This window comes from Pelobates fuscus, chromosome 9 (assembly GCF_036172605.1).
Source record: "Pelobates fuscus isolate aPelFus1 chromosome 9, aPelFus1.pri, whole genome shotgun sequence".
In the NCBI taxonomy this organism is placed as follows: Eukaryota; Metazoa; Chordata; class Amphibia; order Anura; family Pelobatidae; genus Pelobates; species Pelobates fuscus.
Window position 1 is genome coordinate 153456919 of NC_086325.1, and position 18364 is coordinate 153475282.

The window sequence follows — 18364 nt, forward strand, 5'->3', positions numbered from 1 at the left end:
GCCAGAAACAACGCCACTCATGAATCTTCTAATCACAGTCCATTCTTTGTTAATCAGGGTTATCACCCCGCTGTTTTACCTTCTGCATTCTCAGACACAGAAATCCCCGCTTTGGACACCCGTTTAGAATCGATTCATGATACCTGGGATTCCGTCCATTCAGCTCTGCAAAAAGCCTCATTCCGAGCAAAGGTCCAAGCTGACAAGAAACGGGGCGCTAATCCTGTCTATCTTCCAGGTGACAGGGTGTGGCTCTCCACGAGACATATCAAACTTAAGGTCCCATCCATGAAATTTGCCCCTCGGTACATTGGTCCTTTTCGAGTTACCCAACGTATTAATCCAGTGACCTATTCTTTGGCACTACCGGCTCATATGAGAATAGCGAATACTTTCCATGTGTCTCTGCTCAAGCCCCTTACTTGCAATCGCTACACCAGGGTATCCACTCCTCCTCCACCCTTGGTAGTGGGTGATCAAGAAGAATACGAAGTCCATTCTATCATGGACTCCAAATTATCCAGAGGTGTCTTGTCCTATCTCGCTGACTGGAAGGGTTATGGTCCCGAGGAACGTTGTTGGATTCCTGCTGACCGGGTCCATGCGCCCCGTCTTATCCGGTCGTTTCACAACCGCTTTCCTCTTAAGCCGGGTCCTTCCCGCCCGGTGGGGGGTACTGTTGCGGTCGCCGGCCCGCCGAGCCTCACGGTCGTGCCCGACCGGCACGACCGCTCCGACTACACGAGCTTACCTGCTCGTCGGCGAGCCGGGAACCGCGCACATAGTTCTTCCGGGCATCGCGCCCGGATCCAAGATGGCGCCGACCGCGTGGTCGCGTCTATTACCAGCCCCGCCCCCGAGAATTATACCAACGTGTGCGTGACGTCACGACGTCAACGCACACGCACGTTTTGGGGTCAGAGGTCGCCCTCTGACCAATCATAGCCTAGAGAGGGGTATTTAAACCCCTAGCTTTCCCCATTACTTTGCCATGTCGTGGTTTCAGTTTCCTGGTTTCCTGAAAGTGCTATTCTCGTGTTTCTGATTTCCTGGTATCCTGATCCTTGGCATTTCCCTGGTTATTCTGATCTCTGGTTTCCCTGACTTGGCTTGTTTATCGGTATTGAGTATTTTCTGGCTTCCTTGACCTCGGCTTTCCCTTTGACCATTCTCTGTCTCTAGCGTATTAGTCCGGCCATTCTAAGGACCGGTTTACGCTCTTTCCTATTATTTTCCTTTTCTTACTTATGTATATGTTTACATAGTTTCTGCGTGCTGGACCACATTACTAGTCGTGACAATTACCTATGTTCCTTTATTTGTTATTGTTAATGTGCTGGACATTTTCTTTTCAACTAACATACCTCTCCCATTCAGATCTTCATTTACAGTCCTTCCTATCGAGTTCTTCATTTTGGACTATTTGGTACCCCCAAGTTAGTTAATAATTCTCTAACCTTGTATTTATTCTATTTTTAGAATGTTATACACGAAGCCTGAAATTACCAAACCACCGTGAGTCTTCTATTCTCCTATGTACATTTTACTTTTCATATGCTAGTATCCACTATAATCAAAGACTGTAAGGTATGCAAACATGTCCCAGACATATGTAATGAAATAATGGATGGAACACCTTAAATCTCCTTACTGGTTTAAAAAAACTATAAGAGAAAAAAAAAAACAGACGAAAACTGATAGTTTAGTATTTCTTAAGGTAGTGAGAAAATAAGGAATACAAATAGCACTTACATTTTCAGGAGTTTGAATTCAACTCCTACTTAAGTGCTTGAGAAGTATGATCCCCACCTGTGGATATGGCATGTTTTTCGAATGTCCAATGGTAATTCCTTATACGATATCTCATATAAATAAAGGAAGAACAAGATTAAAAAATATATAGTGTAGTACTTACTATAAAAAAATACCAGAGGAAAGTAAGTACAAATTGGTGGGGATTATACCACTCCACATTATATCTCCTGGGGCTCCTGGCTCCTAGAATATAGAATGGAGTGGTATAATCCCCACTCTGGGATATAGTGAAGACTTTCTCTGTGTGGATATAAAAAAAAAAAAGAGAGAAGAATATATTGTGCATACTGTGACATACAATTGTAAAGTAGATGAAAACTTACAGGCACGAGCGTATAGGTAGTTGTTATCCCCACGAAGGATAAAAGGATCAGGAGGCAGCAGTGTTCACGTTCAGGATAGAAAAGTACTTTATTAAACCACTAAGGATATTTAAGGCTCTCTGCCCATCATTTCACCGAACTTGGTTGTTTTAGTTACCACCTGGACTGTATCCATAATTACATTTGCACTAATTTCCTTCTCTGTTATGTCCAGGACATAGCCTATAACCTATAAAACCAATAACGTGTCCCCTTGTTTGGTGAAGACAATTTATTTTTCTACTGACAAAATAAAAAACACAGGTTGGGGGTGTGATGGGCATTATTGTACGTTGATTCAGATAATGCCTTGACATCATATTGTAGCACTGACTGTAACTTACATAAATTAGTTATACAAGTATATATACTTATATCAATATTATTTCTAGGAGGACTGTTGTTCTGATGCTGACTTCTTGGCTTGCACCTATTGTTTGGAATGGCACCTACAACAGTGATATATTGAATGCTCAATTCCATCAGCGAAAAGTCCGCATTGGACTCACAGTATTTGCCATTAAAAAGTACGTAGCACATGTATTATTATGCTGCTACACCTTTTTTTTTTGTGGCTCTCACAAGTAATATTTCCATGCCTTCTTACTGCCGTCTCTACTTCAGAAGTTCCTCTCATCTGAAATTCTCTATGCTATAACATATTTATTATATATGTTTAGTATATTACATATACCTAACTCTCCTATCACCACAGAAACCTCACAATCCTTTTGAAGGTCTTCATCACTTGGTCTCATTCCATGGATTAACCTGGCTACTCATAGTTGATTATTTCCTAAACTTTTATCAGTCTCTGATTTCTCTACCACTCTTTTCCTCATCCTTTGATTGCCACTTTTTTTTCTGCATTCTGTATATTCTCCTCAACCGACCATAAGAAGAACAAAACTATTGAACCGCAACATTTCTCCACTGATTTCAAACTTCTGCACATATCTAAACTTTCTCCTGGCCTGCTTTTGAAACATCCTCTTATAACTCTGCCCCGTTCACTATAAAGGAGAGAGCACGCTCTTTGGTGTGATCGCAACACTAACCATGGCACACACTATATCACACATCCAACACAATAATTGCACATGTGCCTATGTAGCCCTCTCTTTTGCTAACCAAATTTACCTATTTACCTCAACACCTTGTCTTAGCAAATATTTAAATGCCTAACCATCAAAAATCTAATTTAATTACAATATCAAACAGATGATGCAAGAAATCTTTACCTTCTCCCTCCAATAAACTTAACTTTATATCGGTTTGTTCTCAGAAACTGAAGAGGGGTTCTGCAGATCCTCTTTTGCTTCTCCCCACTATCCTCGGTTCAGCTCCGCTCACCTTATTCAATGTGTGTCCGCCCTCCTTTGGTCTTTAACTAACATTTAAACTCTTATTTTCATCTGGTGTCTTCCTTGCTATCTCACATTTACTAATAAAAAATAAATCAATATGTACCCAGAATACAGAAAAAGCTTTCAAGCACCAAATGACTTTGCCCTATTTGGTACGGGATAATTTGGACTTTATTGGATAACCCTCTTAGTTTATTTAAAAGTAGTGGTATTTAGACACAAAGGCCAAAAAACTGAAAGAGAGTCTGTAGCATTGCCAATGTAACATTGAATTACTTGTCTTATATTTTTCTAATTGCTTAGAACTGGTTTTCTTGTCCAGACATTAAACAATGTTTTGCATGGTTTGCTTTCCAGATATGTAATTTTTCTCAAAAACTTTATTGAATCAGCTGAAAAATTCTTTATAATAGGACACAAGGTTCATTACTATATTTTCACTGATCGCACCCAAGACATTTCCAAATTTAGTCTTGGTGACGGGAGAAGCATGGACATCATAGAAGTCAAATCATACCAAAGATGGCAAGATATAACTATGCGGAGAATGGAAATAATCTGGAATTATTCCCTTCAACGTTTCATCAACGAAGTAGATTACTTAGTGTGTGCTGACGTGGACCTGATTTTTTCAGATCATGTTGGAGTAGAGATACTAAGTGATGTTTTTGGAGTTATTCATCCAGGGTTTTTTGGAGCTTCCCGCAAAGAGTTCACACACGAACGCCGCCCTCAGTCTGAAGGATATATTCCATTTGACGAAGGAGATTTTTACTACACAGGATGCTACTTTGGGGGTAGAGTACAAGAGATTTATAAATTGGCTAACTTTTGCAATAATGCCATGCTGGCTGACAAAGCAAATAATATAGAGGCCCTGTGGCATGATGAAAGCTATTTAAACAAATATTTTCTTCACTACAAACCAACCAAACTTCTATCTCCTGAGTATGCGTGGAACTATTATTATGGCTCTCCAACTCTTGTCCAGAGAAAGAGACTTGTCCATGTTGAAAAAGACTTTAAAACAATTCGGAGCAAATGAACACATTATATGACTATCAATAGCTTCCTGTCAGGGGTCAAGTCCTGGGGAATAAAGTGTAGGAACTCACCCAAGATCCATCCTCCCCCCCAAAAAAATATAATATACACTTGTATGCATATATAAACGCGTGCGCACACACACTGACAGGTGCACAAACACACTCAAACACACACATACACTCATACACAGACACACTCACAGATACCCTCACAGCCACACACACTCACAGACACACACACACATACACTCACAGACACTCACACACACATATACTCAGACACACACACACTCACAGACACACACATACACTCTCAGACACACACTCACAGACACACACAGACACACACACACATACACTCACAGACACACACACACATACACTCACAGACACACACGCATACACACACGCATACACTCACAGACACACACTCACACATACACTCACAGACACACACACCCAGACACACACCCATCAGACCATGTTTACATGGTGTGTTCAATAAAAAACATGGCAACATTTCATTCTTTATGTGTTATTAGTTTAAGCAGACTGTGATTGTGTATTGTTGTGACTTAGATGATGATCAGATCACATTTTATGACCAATTTGTGCAGAAATCCATATCATTCCAAAGGGCTCACATACTTTTTCTTGCAACTGTATATGATGATGCACACTGTATGGTTCACAAGGGGGCAAAGGAAGAGAATGGTACCTCCAAGAAGAGAATCGAATTGGAAATAAATCCAAGAAATCTATGGTAAAATACTATGGCCCGGGATACTTTAAATACATCACATTGACCTGAAATTAAACACAATTATACAAGTTAAAACTTCATCTTTAGCCTTCCGGAATACATGGGGAATACATGCTAATGATACTTTGCAAAAATTCACTTTTTTTCATTCGTAATTTTTGCCAACAGCAGCTCAAGCAGTGCAGGTGCATTCAGAATGAATAAATACGTTTAACGCAAATGTTTACCCCAAAAATATCAAAATCAAATCAGTCTTAGATAGGTTGCTTACTACGTATATGTATGAAATAATTTTATTCCTGATCCATAAGGAGATTTTCAGGGCAACTCTTCGATGGAGTCGTCCGTCATGGAAATTTTGAGAACTGTGCAGAGAGAAAAGTCGCACATTCTACAGTTATGGTAAACAGAAAACTAAAAACATTGATTTTGTCTATATCACGACTCATTTAGTGTAAGGCCCAGTAACACCTGCAGTGCATCTCAAGTGGTTAATTAGATCTTAGGGTTACCTTGAAATTCGGGTGTATTTTGCATCTGGTCTGTGAAAAAAATGCCTTGTATATTTGCAAGTAAAGCCTCATAAAACAACAGTTTAGGAGTAAAGACTTTCCAATACATAATATAATTGCTTAACGTATTTCCATTTTCTCCAGTAGTTGCTGGTAAGTCACTTTCCACCAGTTTATTCACAGTGCGTTTACTAGATACACTGAAGGCCACAAGTGCCACTATAGTGTCATATAATTCCATACATCTGTGGGAGGGGTAAAAGAGGGCTGTGCAGTGGTGCAATGTGTGTCTCTGGCTCTGCCCAAAGAGACAAGTCTGTCTGTTGAATTGAAAGTTTAGCTAGCATGAAGGCATGCCAGACTGCCTGCCAATAAGTAGGCCAGTCTACCAAGGGCAGACCCTACAGGAAGCGAGGCCTTCTTTACTTCCTGTTCACGTTAAGACTTTTGTTCTTTCATTCATCTCTTGCTCCACATTCCTCATTGTAAATGTGTAAAGCACTGCAGAACATGTTGGTGAATGAATGAATCTTAATATCTATTATAATAAAATATTTCGGCCATAGGCGTTCTGTCGCACCTTAATATTGCACAAATATTTCTTGAGAAAATTTATTTTTAAGTGGTCTTTTCTGTGTCTTGGTTTAAACAGGTTTTCTCAGGTTTTATTTTTGTTTGAGTGTTTAGCAATCATGGCAATTTGATATAGAAAAAAGTGAGAAAGGTAACGCCGATAATATATTTATACTGTTAAAATCTATTAAAAAAAAAATGTATAAAAAGACTATCATAAAATATGATAAATAGCAGATAAAATGGTTAAAAAAAAAAATGTCCACAATAATGTCCAAAATAAATGTAAAGTAAACTTGCAAGGAAACAGACCAGGACACAGAAGATATTCTTCTTGTGCAAAATCTTGGGTCAGAAGTGGCTTGCAGTTTGTGTGAATATATAAAAAAGCAGAGAAAGGAATCCATTGGTACAGTACATCCCAATCAACGTAACTGGACTTAAGGGAATGTCCCGACGATGGGTCACCCCCTCCTTAACATACTTTTAAATTGAACCAGAGTATTTCCCTAATAAACTCCAGCGAATTGGGTTTTTTTGAGCAATACAAAGGTGTTTCATTTATGTCTTGATAAATTACATCCTTTCAAATCATGTAGATTTATACATAGCACTACCTCTGGGGTTGGCCTAATAAGGAAGAAATGTCCACTAGTAGGGACCCATTAACGACTACCCAATTTTGGCATCTGAACCAGGAAGAAAGGACCACAATTATCTACAATCACCTTCAGTAAGTTGCAAGCACGGGAAATGTGTGTTTCACTTTTATATTTTTTCTCTGTTTTCTTTTAACCCAAAGTTGTATTAATTTTCTGTGCAAGGTTTACTGTAAAATAGCAGAGTAATTTTGTTTGTTGTCTCTTTTGTCGACTTGTTATGTGTTGCTATGTGTTTTACTTTTTATATCAATATGTGTTTTGCATTTAATGTACCGTGCCTTGCAAAATTAGCCAGACCCCTCACCATTTCACTTTCATCACTGGCTTACAAATTGTATACTGAAATAAAAAATGTGGTGATATTTATTTGTAACTCTTAATTCAAAATTAAATATTCGTTAAAAAAAATATTTATGTTGGAAAATTTTTGTAATTTTAATTTTGACACAAACAGCATATTATAATTTTTATGTGTCTTGTAAATCTGTACTGCATAAACTTCAGTGTACACAGAAGAAGACAAATTGCATTAATAAATGCACAATTATGTTTGTGAACCATTCAGATATTACAACATATTCAGGTAATATGGGAAAAAAACACTCAGAGCTTCGAGGAGGATAAATTAAAATAATTTAGCAAAATGATGCAGGAAAGGCCGTAATATTGTTTCAAGCTGATTGATGAAAATACATTATTATCTTACATTTTACCTTAACTACTTGAACATAAAAATTTGTAACATATTAGGAATTCACATCAGTTGGTTTTCTTTTGAGTTTTTTTTGGCAGAAATGTATTATATTCTTAATGTACTATTGTAGAAATATTTAACACGCTCACCTGATAAGAGACACGTGGTGCAAGTTCACTTACACACAAATACATCCGAAGACACACACAGTGACACATCAGATGACACACAACGATATAGCATATCTAAGTAACACACAGTAATACATCAATAGACATTGCATATATTATATACAAACACACACAAAAAGAGGACTTGTTGAGTTTATTGTTTCAATGTTTCATTTTATAGAGTAACCTTTCTTCAGGACAACAGAAAAAATAGAGAAAGAGAGTCCTTACACTTGTCAAAATTTTTCTTTACTAATAGTGCATATTAAAAGGGTAAAGAAAATGGTAGTCAACCATAAGCACTACAAAATACTGAAGCGGTTATGGTGCTACGTGTAACCTTAAAAGAAACTAGTGGACAGTGATAAGTACTACCTGAGTCCATTGACCAATTCCAGAGCCAACCACGTGTGTATACATTGTGTACATTCTTCGCAAACACAACATGGCATGACTTTGATTTTGTGCATATATATTAAAGTATTTCATTCTTCAAGTGAAAAAAAGTGATAAGTGCTCTCTATCTAATAAAGCAGCTATTCACCAACAAGTTCATTTTACCTTGTGAACAATAGAACAAAACGAGCTAGTAAATTAGGTGGACAGCACTAAGAATTATTATAATAAAATCATACATACACAGGTAGCAGCAGATTTTGCAATTATGTGTCTTACTCTTAAAAAAAGGAAATAAAAGTACAATGATAGTGCAGTATGTTATGAATAATATGGTGATAAAAATATATTCCAAAGGGGCACTCACGTTTTCCAGAGCTTAAAAAGCTCTATTTTAGGAGCCTGGACAGAACAATGCCCGTCTAATAAAGATTCTGTTTTAATACCCAGTCACTCTTGAGCTCCTTATACTCTCACCATCACTCTGCTGTTCCGATTCTACATATATCCCTAGGTGGGGATTGTTCCACATAAAGCTCCATACTCTAGAGAAGGTCATTGCTCTAGCAAATCAAAAAGAAATCCTTAGACGGGGATTGATCAGTCCAGACTTCTAAAATAGAGCTTTTTAAGCTCTGGAAAACGTGAGTGCCCCTTTGGAATATATTTTTATCACCATATTATTCATAACATACTGCACTATCATTGTACTTTTATTTCCTTTTTTTAAGAGTAAGACACAATCTGCGGCTCCCTGTGTATGTATGATTTTATTATAATAATTCTTAGCGCTGTCCACCTAATTTACTAGCTTGTTTTATTTAATTCTTCAAGTCTTAACAATATTCCATAAATAAGTGTGTGCAGTGTCTGTGTATATATATATATATATATATATATATTACACAATCCATACCCCTTTTTAATGCATTAAATAGACCACATTTTAAAAAAACTAATATATAAAAATATATTTTCAACATGCTCCCTGCATCTCACACAGTGAAAATATTTTCACGAATTTCACAAAGTTCATTTAAAATGCAATGTTCATTTTCTGGATAATCCAACTATGTTTATAGAAAATGAGAGGTAGTGATAATGCTACGAGAAGCATAACTTGAATCTGGCTTCTAGATTGCCCTTGATTTAGTTACGAATTGCATTATGGTCTTTCGGAACAGCAACAAATCTTCGTCTTTTGAGGATCCCTGGAACACCAAATCTGTTGTCCCATAGATACTCAGGAGAAAGGACCTTGGTTGGTTTGTGATACAGAAAATATTTGTTTATATAACTCTCATCATGCCAACGGGCTTCAATATTTTTCCCCATATCGGTTATCATGGCGTTGTGGCAGTAGTTTGTTAGTTTGTAAACCTCTTCTAATGTACCCCCAAAGAAGCCTCCGGCATAGTAAAAGTCTCCCTCATCATCTGGAATGTAGGCTTCAGATTCTGGTCTCCGTTCATAGGTGAAATGCTGTCGAGATGCTTCATAAAAACTAGGATGCATGGTCCCAAATAAATCACTAAGAATCTCCACTCCGACATCGTCGCTGAACTCCATGTCCACATCCACACAAACTAAGTAATCAACCTCATTAATGAATCTTTCTTTAGTGTAATTTCGAATCATTTCCATGCGCCTCATGGACACTTCCTGCCATCTTTCATAGCTGGGAACGTCGAGAATTATAACACGTCTCCCTTCGTTAAGAGTAAAGTTGTTCTGTCGAACGTCCTCTGCTCGATCGGTGAATATGTAGTAGTTGACATTAAATCCCGCCATAAAGAATTTTTCAGCAGTTTCTACAAATTTTTTGACAAACACAATATACCTAAAATGCAAGCAAAATTGTATTTACATATAATGGAGACAAGTTAATAGGTAGTTAGACCAATACATAAGATATAGATACATATGACCCCCTTATTACTAAGGATGGTGGTGATTATCCCTGTATACGCGCAGTAGGTTGAAGCCCAGTTAGTCATGACTTTACAGGTATGCTGTCATGTAGGATGGTATGTATTTGGCAGACTCGGAGTTCCCAGGCTTCTAGCCTGCATATCAAAAGATAAAAGTATATCCAGTTCACTGGTTCGGTAGGGTCAAAGGAACCCCGAAAACCTTAAAAATGTATATACCCAGTTACTGTTGCCCTTAAACCTTTATCTTCAGCCAATGAAAATATAAGCATAAAAAATGTATATATACATATTAGCAACTATTAAAAATAACTTTTAAACTTAATGAATAAATAAAAATAACTATTAAAAATTCCGATTCAGATGCTTGTTTCATGCCACAGGCAGAATTATGATGGGCCTAATGACAATATATTATCGAAAGAAAACAGTAGAACAGTTATACCTCCCATGCGTCATGTATCTTCTGGAGGTGGTGCCGTAGGGAAACTCACAGGAAGCATTTATAAGAATACACATACCCTATGCTAACTTCTCGCTTTCATCTCTCCACCAATCCACATCCCTAACATTGGCGTCCTGTGAAGTGGGGCACTGGTGGACGGGGTTGCAAAAACATTTTGGGCTATTTCACGATTGCAACTGTATTGAATACTGGTCAAAATTCTGAAACTATTAGCAATTAAATATTGATGCTCAGTTGTAATTAACTCCTAATTAGTTGCCTAATGTAGATTTGATTTCATAGGTGGCCCATACATTCAATTGGAAATCAATCAACATATACGGCTTAAAGTAGTGGTCATAGTACTACGAAACTATGAATGCTGTCTGCCAATTTGTGTAAAACTTTGGTAGAATCTATAAAAAAAATAAAAAAATTTAAGAACTATAAAAATTTAAATTCCCAGAGCTCAAACCTCTAAACGTTTTACATCATTTTGAGAAATTCTCAATCCCTCATCATTTATCCAGACAAATTGCAATTGATCCTTTACTGTAGTACCATAACAACACAGGGTACTTATGTTGATGTTAAAAAAGGGACAGCAACAAAGGGCGGAGGTGATTAACTTTGATCCAGGCAAAACGTAATTTTAGTGAAGTTATTTCTGCCGCCTTGTAAAGAATGCCGTCCTTGAGATGCAGCGTTATTAGTGGTTTTCATTCAGAAAGCCACTAGGGACTTCAGACAAAAATAACTTCAATAACTGAATTTTCTTTACATCCAGTGACGTGGGATATGTGTCCATTGCTTCTCTATGAGAAGCTTGATGTCTTATAGAGAAGTATTTAATAGACAGATCACGTCAATAGCTGTTCGTGCCCTGTATGTCCATGATGCTTCTCTGTCAGCTCTCGAAACAACTTCATAGTTTTGAGGAAAGAGAATCCCTTTAAGTCATCATGGGGTCCCAAAATATTTCCATGTCTTGTTATGTCCCTGGTATAATTTATACTCCTGATGTCTAGAACATTTACCTTAGACCTATTTGTAATAAAGTTATCTTCACTAAATCAACATTACTTACTTTTTAATGGCAAACACTGTAACTCCGATGCGGACTCCTCGCTGATGGAACTGGGCATTCAGTATATTGATGTTGTAGGTGCTGTTCCAAACAATGGGGGCAAACCATGGGGTCATCATTAGGATATCCGTTCTCCTAGAAATGGTATTGTATTTACATAGAGAATTAGAAATATTGTACTCTCTTTTTATATAACATCCCAGATTATTTGGTTTATATTATTTGTGGTTGAATAAATCACATGATGAACATTTTTTTCCATGTGATTCATTTATTTAGAAGATACACTCAGTGCTTGTATCACACAAAGGGGAAAAAAAGGAGGAGTGAGTTGATTTTGTTTGTCGAGTCAACTCACTCCTGTGCCATGATATACAAGTAGCTTGGCCAATGGTTGGGGCTGCATCTCTAGTTCTTGTTTTGTTTTATTTTAAGGAGGGCTTGCAAAGACTGTTATGCCCAGTGGGCATGGTTCATCGTCCATTGCTATATTATTATCAATTAATGCGTTTTATATTTATTATTTTATTGTAAAAATATGGTTAACTAATGTGATGTGTGTAGTAGATGCATAGAATGGATACCCAGTAGAGGTGATATGATTAATTTCAGCATGGTCAGGATTAGTTTGGAAGCTGTTCCCTAAGACCTGTGAGGTGAACTGTTTCTTAGAAGCAATGGGTTACATTGTATTCATGTCTGAAAAATTCCCTAAAATGATACAGTAATGAAGAAATATTTTATTTTCCTGTTGTAAACCAAACAGTGCAGAGGAGTTTTTTATACAGTGCAGGGGAATTATTACTGGATCGGCTACATCTACATTTTAAGTTCAGTGAAGAGTCATGCAGTTAAAGTTTGGAAGTGATTTTAGATGCTAATTTGTTTTTTGGGGCATTATATATAAAATATAAAATGTTCGGCCTCAAATTAATTGTCTGGATTCACCGAGATGGTCTGACCTGGCTACAAAGATTTCACAAGCGTCTGTACATAAGTGTATAGCATAGTGTGTTTCGAGTTTTGAATAGGTTTTGGAATATATTAAATGCCTCTCATAAAACTGAAATTTCTGCAACCCCTGACCCCTCCTCAGCAAGCTAGTTTGGAACCTGGGATGAGCAGAAAAGTGTATATAATATCTTCTAAAAAACCCATTCTGGGGTCAAGAAGGACTTTTTTTCCTAGCTTGTTGCAAAATTGGAAGTGCTTCAAACTGGTTTTTTTTTTGCCTTCTTTTGGATCAACAGCAAAAAACAAATGTGAGGAAGGCTGAACTTGATGGACGCAAGTCTCTTTTCAGCTATGTAACTGTGTAACTATGTAAGATCTTTATAGTCCATTTTGAGAGCCAAATTTGTTGTTTACTGGTGTTAATTTCCCTATGTGATCCTAATATTAAAGGGAAAATGTCACTCCTGTACAACAGTCTGCCAACTTGGAGAGAGAAACTCATAAACAGGGTGCATGACTGGTAGCAGAAGAGACAAATGCCGGCAACTTCCTACTTTCTGCCCCGCGGCCTTGGTGCAAGAAATAGTTTGGAGCCCAACTCTACTGCAATGCTGGCCAAAACGTAGATTGTCAGCTGTTGTGCGTCTTCCACTATTCTTTGCCAGCTGGGGATCTACCATTTGCCCTACCTAAGCATGTTTTTGTATGGGGTACATGTATGTGAACATAGGAGTGTATTTATGTGTAGTGTTTGCATTTCAATGCAGAGGTGTGTTTATATGTAGTGTTGGCGTTAAATGTTGGAATTTAAATGTTAGTGAGTGTGTGTGTGAGTGTGTGTGTGTCTGTTAATGATTGTGTGGGTGTCAGTTAGTGAGTGTGTGTGTGTCTGCAATTCATATGTACTGGAGACTATGAATATTCATATATAGATATTTAACTTGGGCAATTTAGGCACGGTTGGCATTTTATTAGCTTTTATTATAACATTTGCACTAGGATTGCATTTTTGTAGAACTGTGTAAGTATTGTATTTTTTATGAATCTCTTTTTGCACTGTAGTTATATGTTTTACCCACTAGATGGCAGACATTTGATAAGGTTTCACTAGAGTTTTTATTATATATCTTAGCCACTAGATGGCAGTAGTGTTTTCTATATGGAGTTTTGTAATTACTATATTGAGCTTCTGAATACACCTATCTTGATAATACTTTGTTTGTTCACTTATATGACACTGGGTAATCAGTATCACCTTTTATTTATTAGCATGATAATTTACATTCGTTTGTATTCATTTTTTTTATTTATATTGATTAATATGTGAAGTTTTTATGAATTAATTAAATATATGAGTTTTTTTTTTATTAAGATATGAATTGATATATACTATGAACAAATCATTTTTTTCTGTGATGGTCTCACAATACAGTATATTGTCAAATATTATGATTCCCCGTGTGCATTGTATTATTCCCTATCGGCCTACTCTGGGTGTTATTTAGTTGAGGCCATAGTCGTCTTTTTTATTTTTATTATGGTCTGCCCTGAGGAGTCAGTTTATCTCCTTGGTTATGGGAGGCATATTTGTTGTATTAGCCCTGGGTTCCGGTATTAGGCAACATGTGACGTCATGCAGTTTCTGGTCCCAGTCATTAGATCTGCTTATTTGGCTATGGTGTCGGCCATCATCCACAGGGACAGATAGACACTTCAGGTATTTTTATTCGCAATTGATTGACATGTTTTGTTTTATTTAAGTTAATGTATGTGTTTCCACTTTATGTATGTGTATATATACTCTGTTATTTGCTTATAGATAATGGCTTGAGAAAGATCACGATTAGTGACCAAAATGTTGGCAGTGTAACTGTTGGCAGTGTAACATGTTCTAATAAAAGCCTATTGTCCCTTCCCCTAGCCCCCATGAATTGGGCACTATGAATATGAATATTATGGCCCCCATCCGTCACGCATGTGCCGGATGCATCTGGTTTATCATCAGCGATGTGCAGTCATTGATACATCTCCGAATCAGGTGCTGTAAATTGGTTCAGATGTGGAAATTAGTGATTTTCCAAATGCATTAAAATTAATTTTACAGAATAGGTTGAACTTACCAAATCCTGACCCCATTTGGCTTCCATAAATCTGCGAATTGCCAATGTGGTCGGAATTGGGTAATTTTCACCAGGTTTTGTCCATTTGGACAATGTCCAGTGTTTTGTGAATAATCCTACTAAAGTTTGAAATTCCCTGTAAATTCTTCTCAAATTCAAACTTTTAGTAATAAACCTAAATAGTTTTTGCACTCCTTAAGAATATATAAAAAATATTTTAGATTGTAAATTAACCAAACTCACACAGGTTTCACAGTGTCCGGCTTGTCGTACAACATTCTGAAAACAAAAAACAAAAACAGAAAAATAGTGCATATTTGAATTAATAGAAAATAGAAATATTAGATTCATAAAACTGATCAACAAGCAAAGTGGATTTAAATCAATGCTATTGTTTCATTTCCCCATGTTACCTTGAATATGAGGAAATTAAACAATGAAAGAAAAATTATGAAAAACAAGAATACATACACTATTACATGAAATAAAAATGTATAGACCAAAATAGCTGAAATTGAAAGAGCCCCCAGCCCATCTATTTTTCCTGCCCCATTTGACATGAATAAGCAAAAATGTATCTGACATGATCATAAGACATATGAATAGATTTTCACTGAACATATCGAGGGTTTTAGGGAATCGACTATACACACAATGTTGGTAAAATGGTCAGTCGTGGTCTCCACAATTCATGTTATAACCCAGGGGTGTATTCAGGGCCGGTGCTAGGATTTTTAGTTACACAGGCGAAGATGCATTTTGGCGCCCCCAACCCTCATTAAAAAAAAAAAATATATGCATCTTCACCTGTGTGTCTTTCCTCCCAAGCCACAGGCACACAGGCATCATTTTTCAGTCACACAGTCAAAGTCATACAGGTACACTGTCATACAAAGACAGCAATAATCATACAGAGACATACAGACACATACAGTCAGAGACATACAAGCAGAGATATACATGCATACAGAGACATGCAGGCATATAAAGACATACATGCATACAGAGGCATACCGTCATACAGACACATACATACAGACAGGCATACAGAAACATACATACAAAGACATTCAGGCACATACATACAGACATACAGGCATAAAGAAACATACATACAGAGACATACAGGCATGCAGACACATACATACATACATACATACATACAGGCATACAAAGACATACACACATACAGATACATGCATGCATACATAGACATGACGTTATACAGACCCATACATATAGACAGGCATACAGACACATACATCCAAAGACATTCAGGCACATACATACAGACATACAGGCATAAAGAAACATACATACAGAGACATACAGGCATGCATACACATACATACATACATACATACAGGCATACAAAGACATACACACATACAGATACATGCATGCATACAGAGACATAACGTCATACAGACACATACATATAGACAGGCATACAGACACATACATACATACAGAGGCATACCGTCATACAGACACATACATACATACAGAGGCATACCGCCATATAGACACATACATACATACAGAAACATGCATACAAAGACATACGTACATACAGAGACATAAAGGCATACAGTTACATACATGCATACAGAGACATATATACAGACATTCAGAGACAAACATACATCCAGTTACATACATGCATACAGAGACATACGTACAAGACATACAGGCATACAGACACATACATACATACAGAGGCATACCGTCATACAGATACATACATACAGACAGGCATACAGAAAAATACATACTCACACACACACACACAAACTCACAGACACATACTCGAACACACACACACTGACAGACACACATACTCACATGCGCACACACACACTGACATACACACTCACACCGACAGACACACAAACTCATAGACACACTTACACACACACTGACAGACACACATACTCACATGCACACACACACACACACTCACAGACACACTGACATACACACTCACATGCACACACACATACACACACAGTAATTAATAAAGAATTAATAATAATTTAAATTTAAATGTCCCACCCAGCCTCCCTACCTGGAGAGCTGGCGTGGGTCTCTCATTGGTGGTCCAGTGGGGCTGCTGGGAGGCGTGCGGCTGAAGTGGATTAGGAGGCGGCGAGGGAGCTCTGATCTCTCTGACCGGCTCCCTCGCAGGCTGTTTTCTGATGCCGCGGGAGCCAGAATATGACGTCATATTCCGGCTCCCGCGGCATCAGCAAAAGGCGCGCGAGGGAGCCGGTCAGAGAGATCAGAGCTCCCTCGCCTCCTCCTAATTCAGTTCAGCCACACGCCGCGCCGCTCCGCTCCGGGGATCCAGGAGGTGACCAGGCAGGAGGGAGCACTTCCCTCCTGCCGGTCACTGGAATTTTGCGCCCCCAGAGCCGGTGCGCCCTAAGGCGGCCACCTGTGCCGCCTTATGGACGCGCCGGCCCTGGGTGTATTTACCCAGAGTCAAACAAGGCATTTGCCTTGGGCGGCACTTTCTAGAGGGTGGCAATAAAGCCGCCCCCCCCATTCGCCCTGTCAAATGCCTTGCCAGCCTCTTGTACTGGGGGACCCAGGAGCTGGCCGGGCGGCCACCTCAGGGCACCCCAGGCTGGGAGCGGCAGAGCTTTCCATTCGGGCGGCGAGGGAGCACTAATCCTCCTGTTCAGCTCCCTCGCACGCACCGCAGTGATGCCAGAACCGGAATATGACGTTATTCCGCATCACTACGTGGAGCGAGAGGGAGCTGAACAGAAGGATCAGTGCTCCCTCGCTGACTGCAGTCACCGGCCGGCCACCCAGCAGCCCAGCAGCCCCACTGGACCCTAGGGAAAGTGTTAATCCACCCCAGCATTCCCAAAGGTAAGGAGGCTGGGGGGATTGAATTAAAGAAAAAATGTGACTGTGTTAATGTGTATGTGTGTCTGTTAATGAGTGTGTGGGTGTCTGTTAGTTAGTGAGTGTGTGTCTGTTAGTGTGTATACATGTCTGTTAGTGAGAGTGTATGCGTGTCTGTTAGTGAATGTGTGCGTCTGCTAGTGACTGTATTTGTCTGTTAGTGAGTGTGTATGTCTGTTAGCTAGTGTATGTGTGTCTGACACTGAATGTATATGTGTCTGTCAGTGAGTGTGTAGGCGGGGCAGGGGTCGCGGGGTGCCTGAGTTTTGTCATGCCTAGGGCAGTACAAAACCAGGATACACCACTATTAAAACCCGATACAAACACATATGTTATTAAAACCCAGAATGGGAAAGAGAAACTAAACATAACAAAAGACCATAAAAACATTAAAAAATCCCCCTATGTTCTTACATCTCTTTTGTGCTCTTTAAGGGTAGAGCTCAAAGACACAAATAAAGGCTGGGAAACTAAGGAGGTTTTAAATGTGTTTATGGTCTAACATTGTATTTTTTTTTTTCATTCTTGGATTTCAGAACCTATGTGATCGA

The 18364-nt window shown here is 38.4% G+C and overlaps 2 protein-coding genes across 3 annotated transcripts in view; one reads left to right on the forward strand and one right to left on the reverse strand.

Moving 5' to 3' along the window:
* The first annotated feature begins 1477 nt into the window (after positions 1 to 1477).
* On the forward strand, positions 1478 to 4589 carry LOC134573211 (histo-blood group ABO system transferase-like). Its single transcript, XM_063432793.1, has 3 exons — positions 1478 to 1515; positions 2570 to 2704; positions 3902 to 4589. The coding sequence occupies exons 1-3, from the start codon at positions 1481 to 1483 to the stop codon at positions 4587 to 4589; spliced, it is 858 nt and encodes a 285-aa protein (XP_063288863.1). The 5' UTR covers positions 1478 to 1480.
* A 4626-nt stretch (positions 4590 to 9215) lies between these two features.
* LOC134573212 (histo-blood group ABO system transferase 1-like) overlaps positions 9216 to 18364 on the reverse strand; it is a 66875-nt gene continuing 57726 nt past the window's right edge. Inside the window, exons 5-7 of one of the 2 annotated variants that reach the window (XM_063432794.1) lie at positions 15141 to 15176; positions 11824 to 11958; positions 9216 to 10200 (exon numbers count right to left, since the gene is read on the reverse strand). In XM_063432794.1, coding sequence (XP_063288864.1) covers positions 9510 to 10200; positions 11824 to 11958; positions 15141 to 15176 — 862 coding nt within the window. In that variant the 3' untranslated portion in view covers positions 9216 to 9509. The remainder of the gene's footprint in view (positions 10201 to 11823; positions 11959 to 15140; positions 15177 to 18364) is intronic. The other variant, XM_063432795.1, reaches the window with a different exon arrangement.

Coding starts and splice junctions, on each gene's coding strand:
- LOC134573211 (XM_063432793.1), top strand. CDS start 1,481: ATGTTATACACGAAGCCTGAAATTACCAAACCACC. Junction 1,516..2,569: donor CCTGAAATTACCAAACCACC/GTGAGTCTTCTA, acceptor TATTATTTCTAG/GAGGACTGTTGTTCTGATGC. Junction 2,705..3,901: donor ACAGTATTTGCCATTAAAAA/GTACGTAGCACA, acceptor TTTGCTTTCCAG/ATATGTAATTTTTCTCAAAA.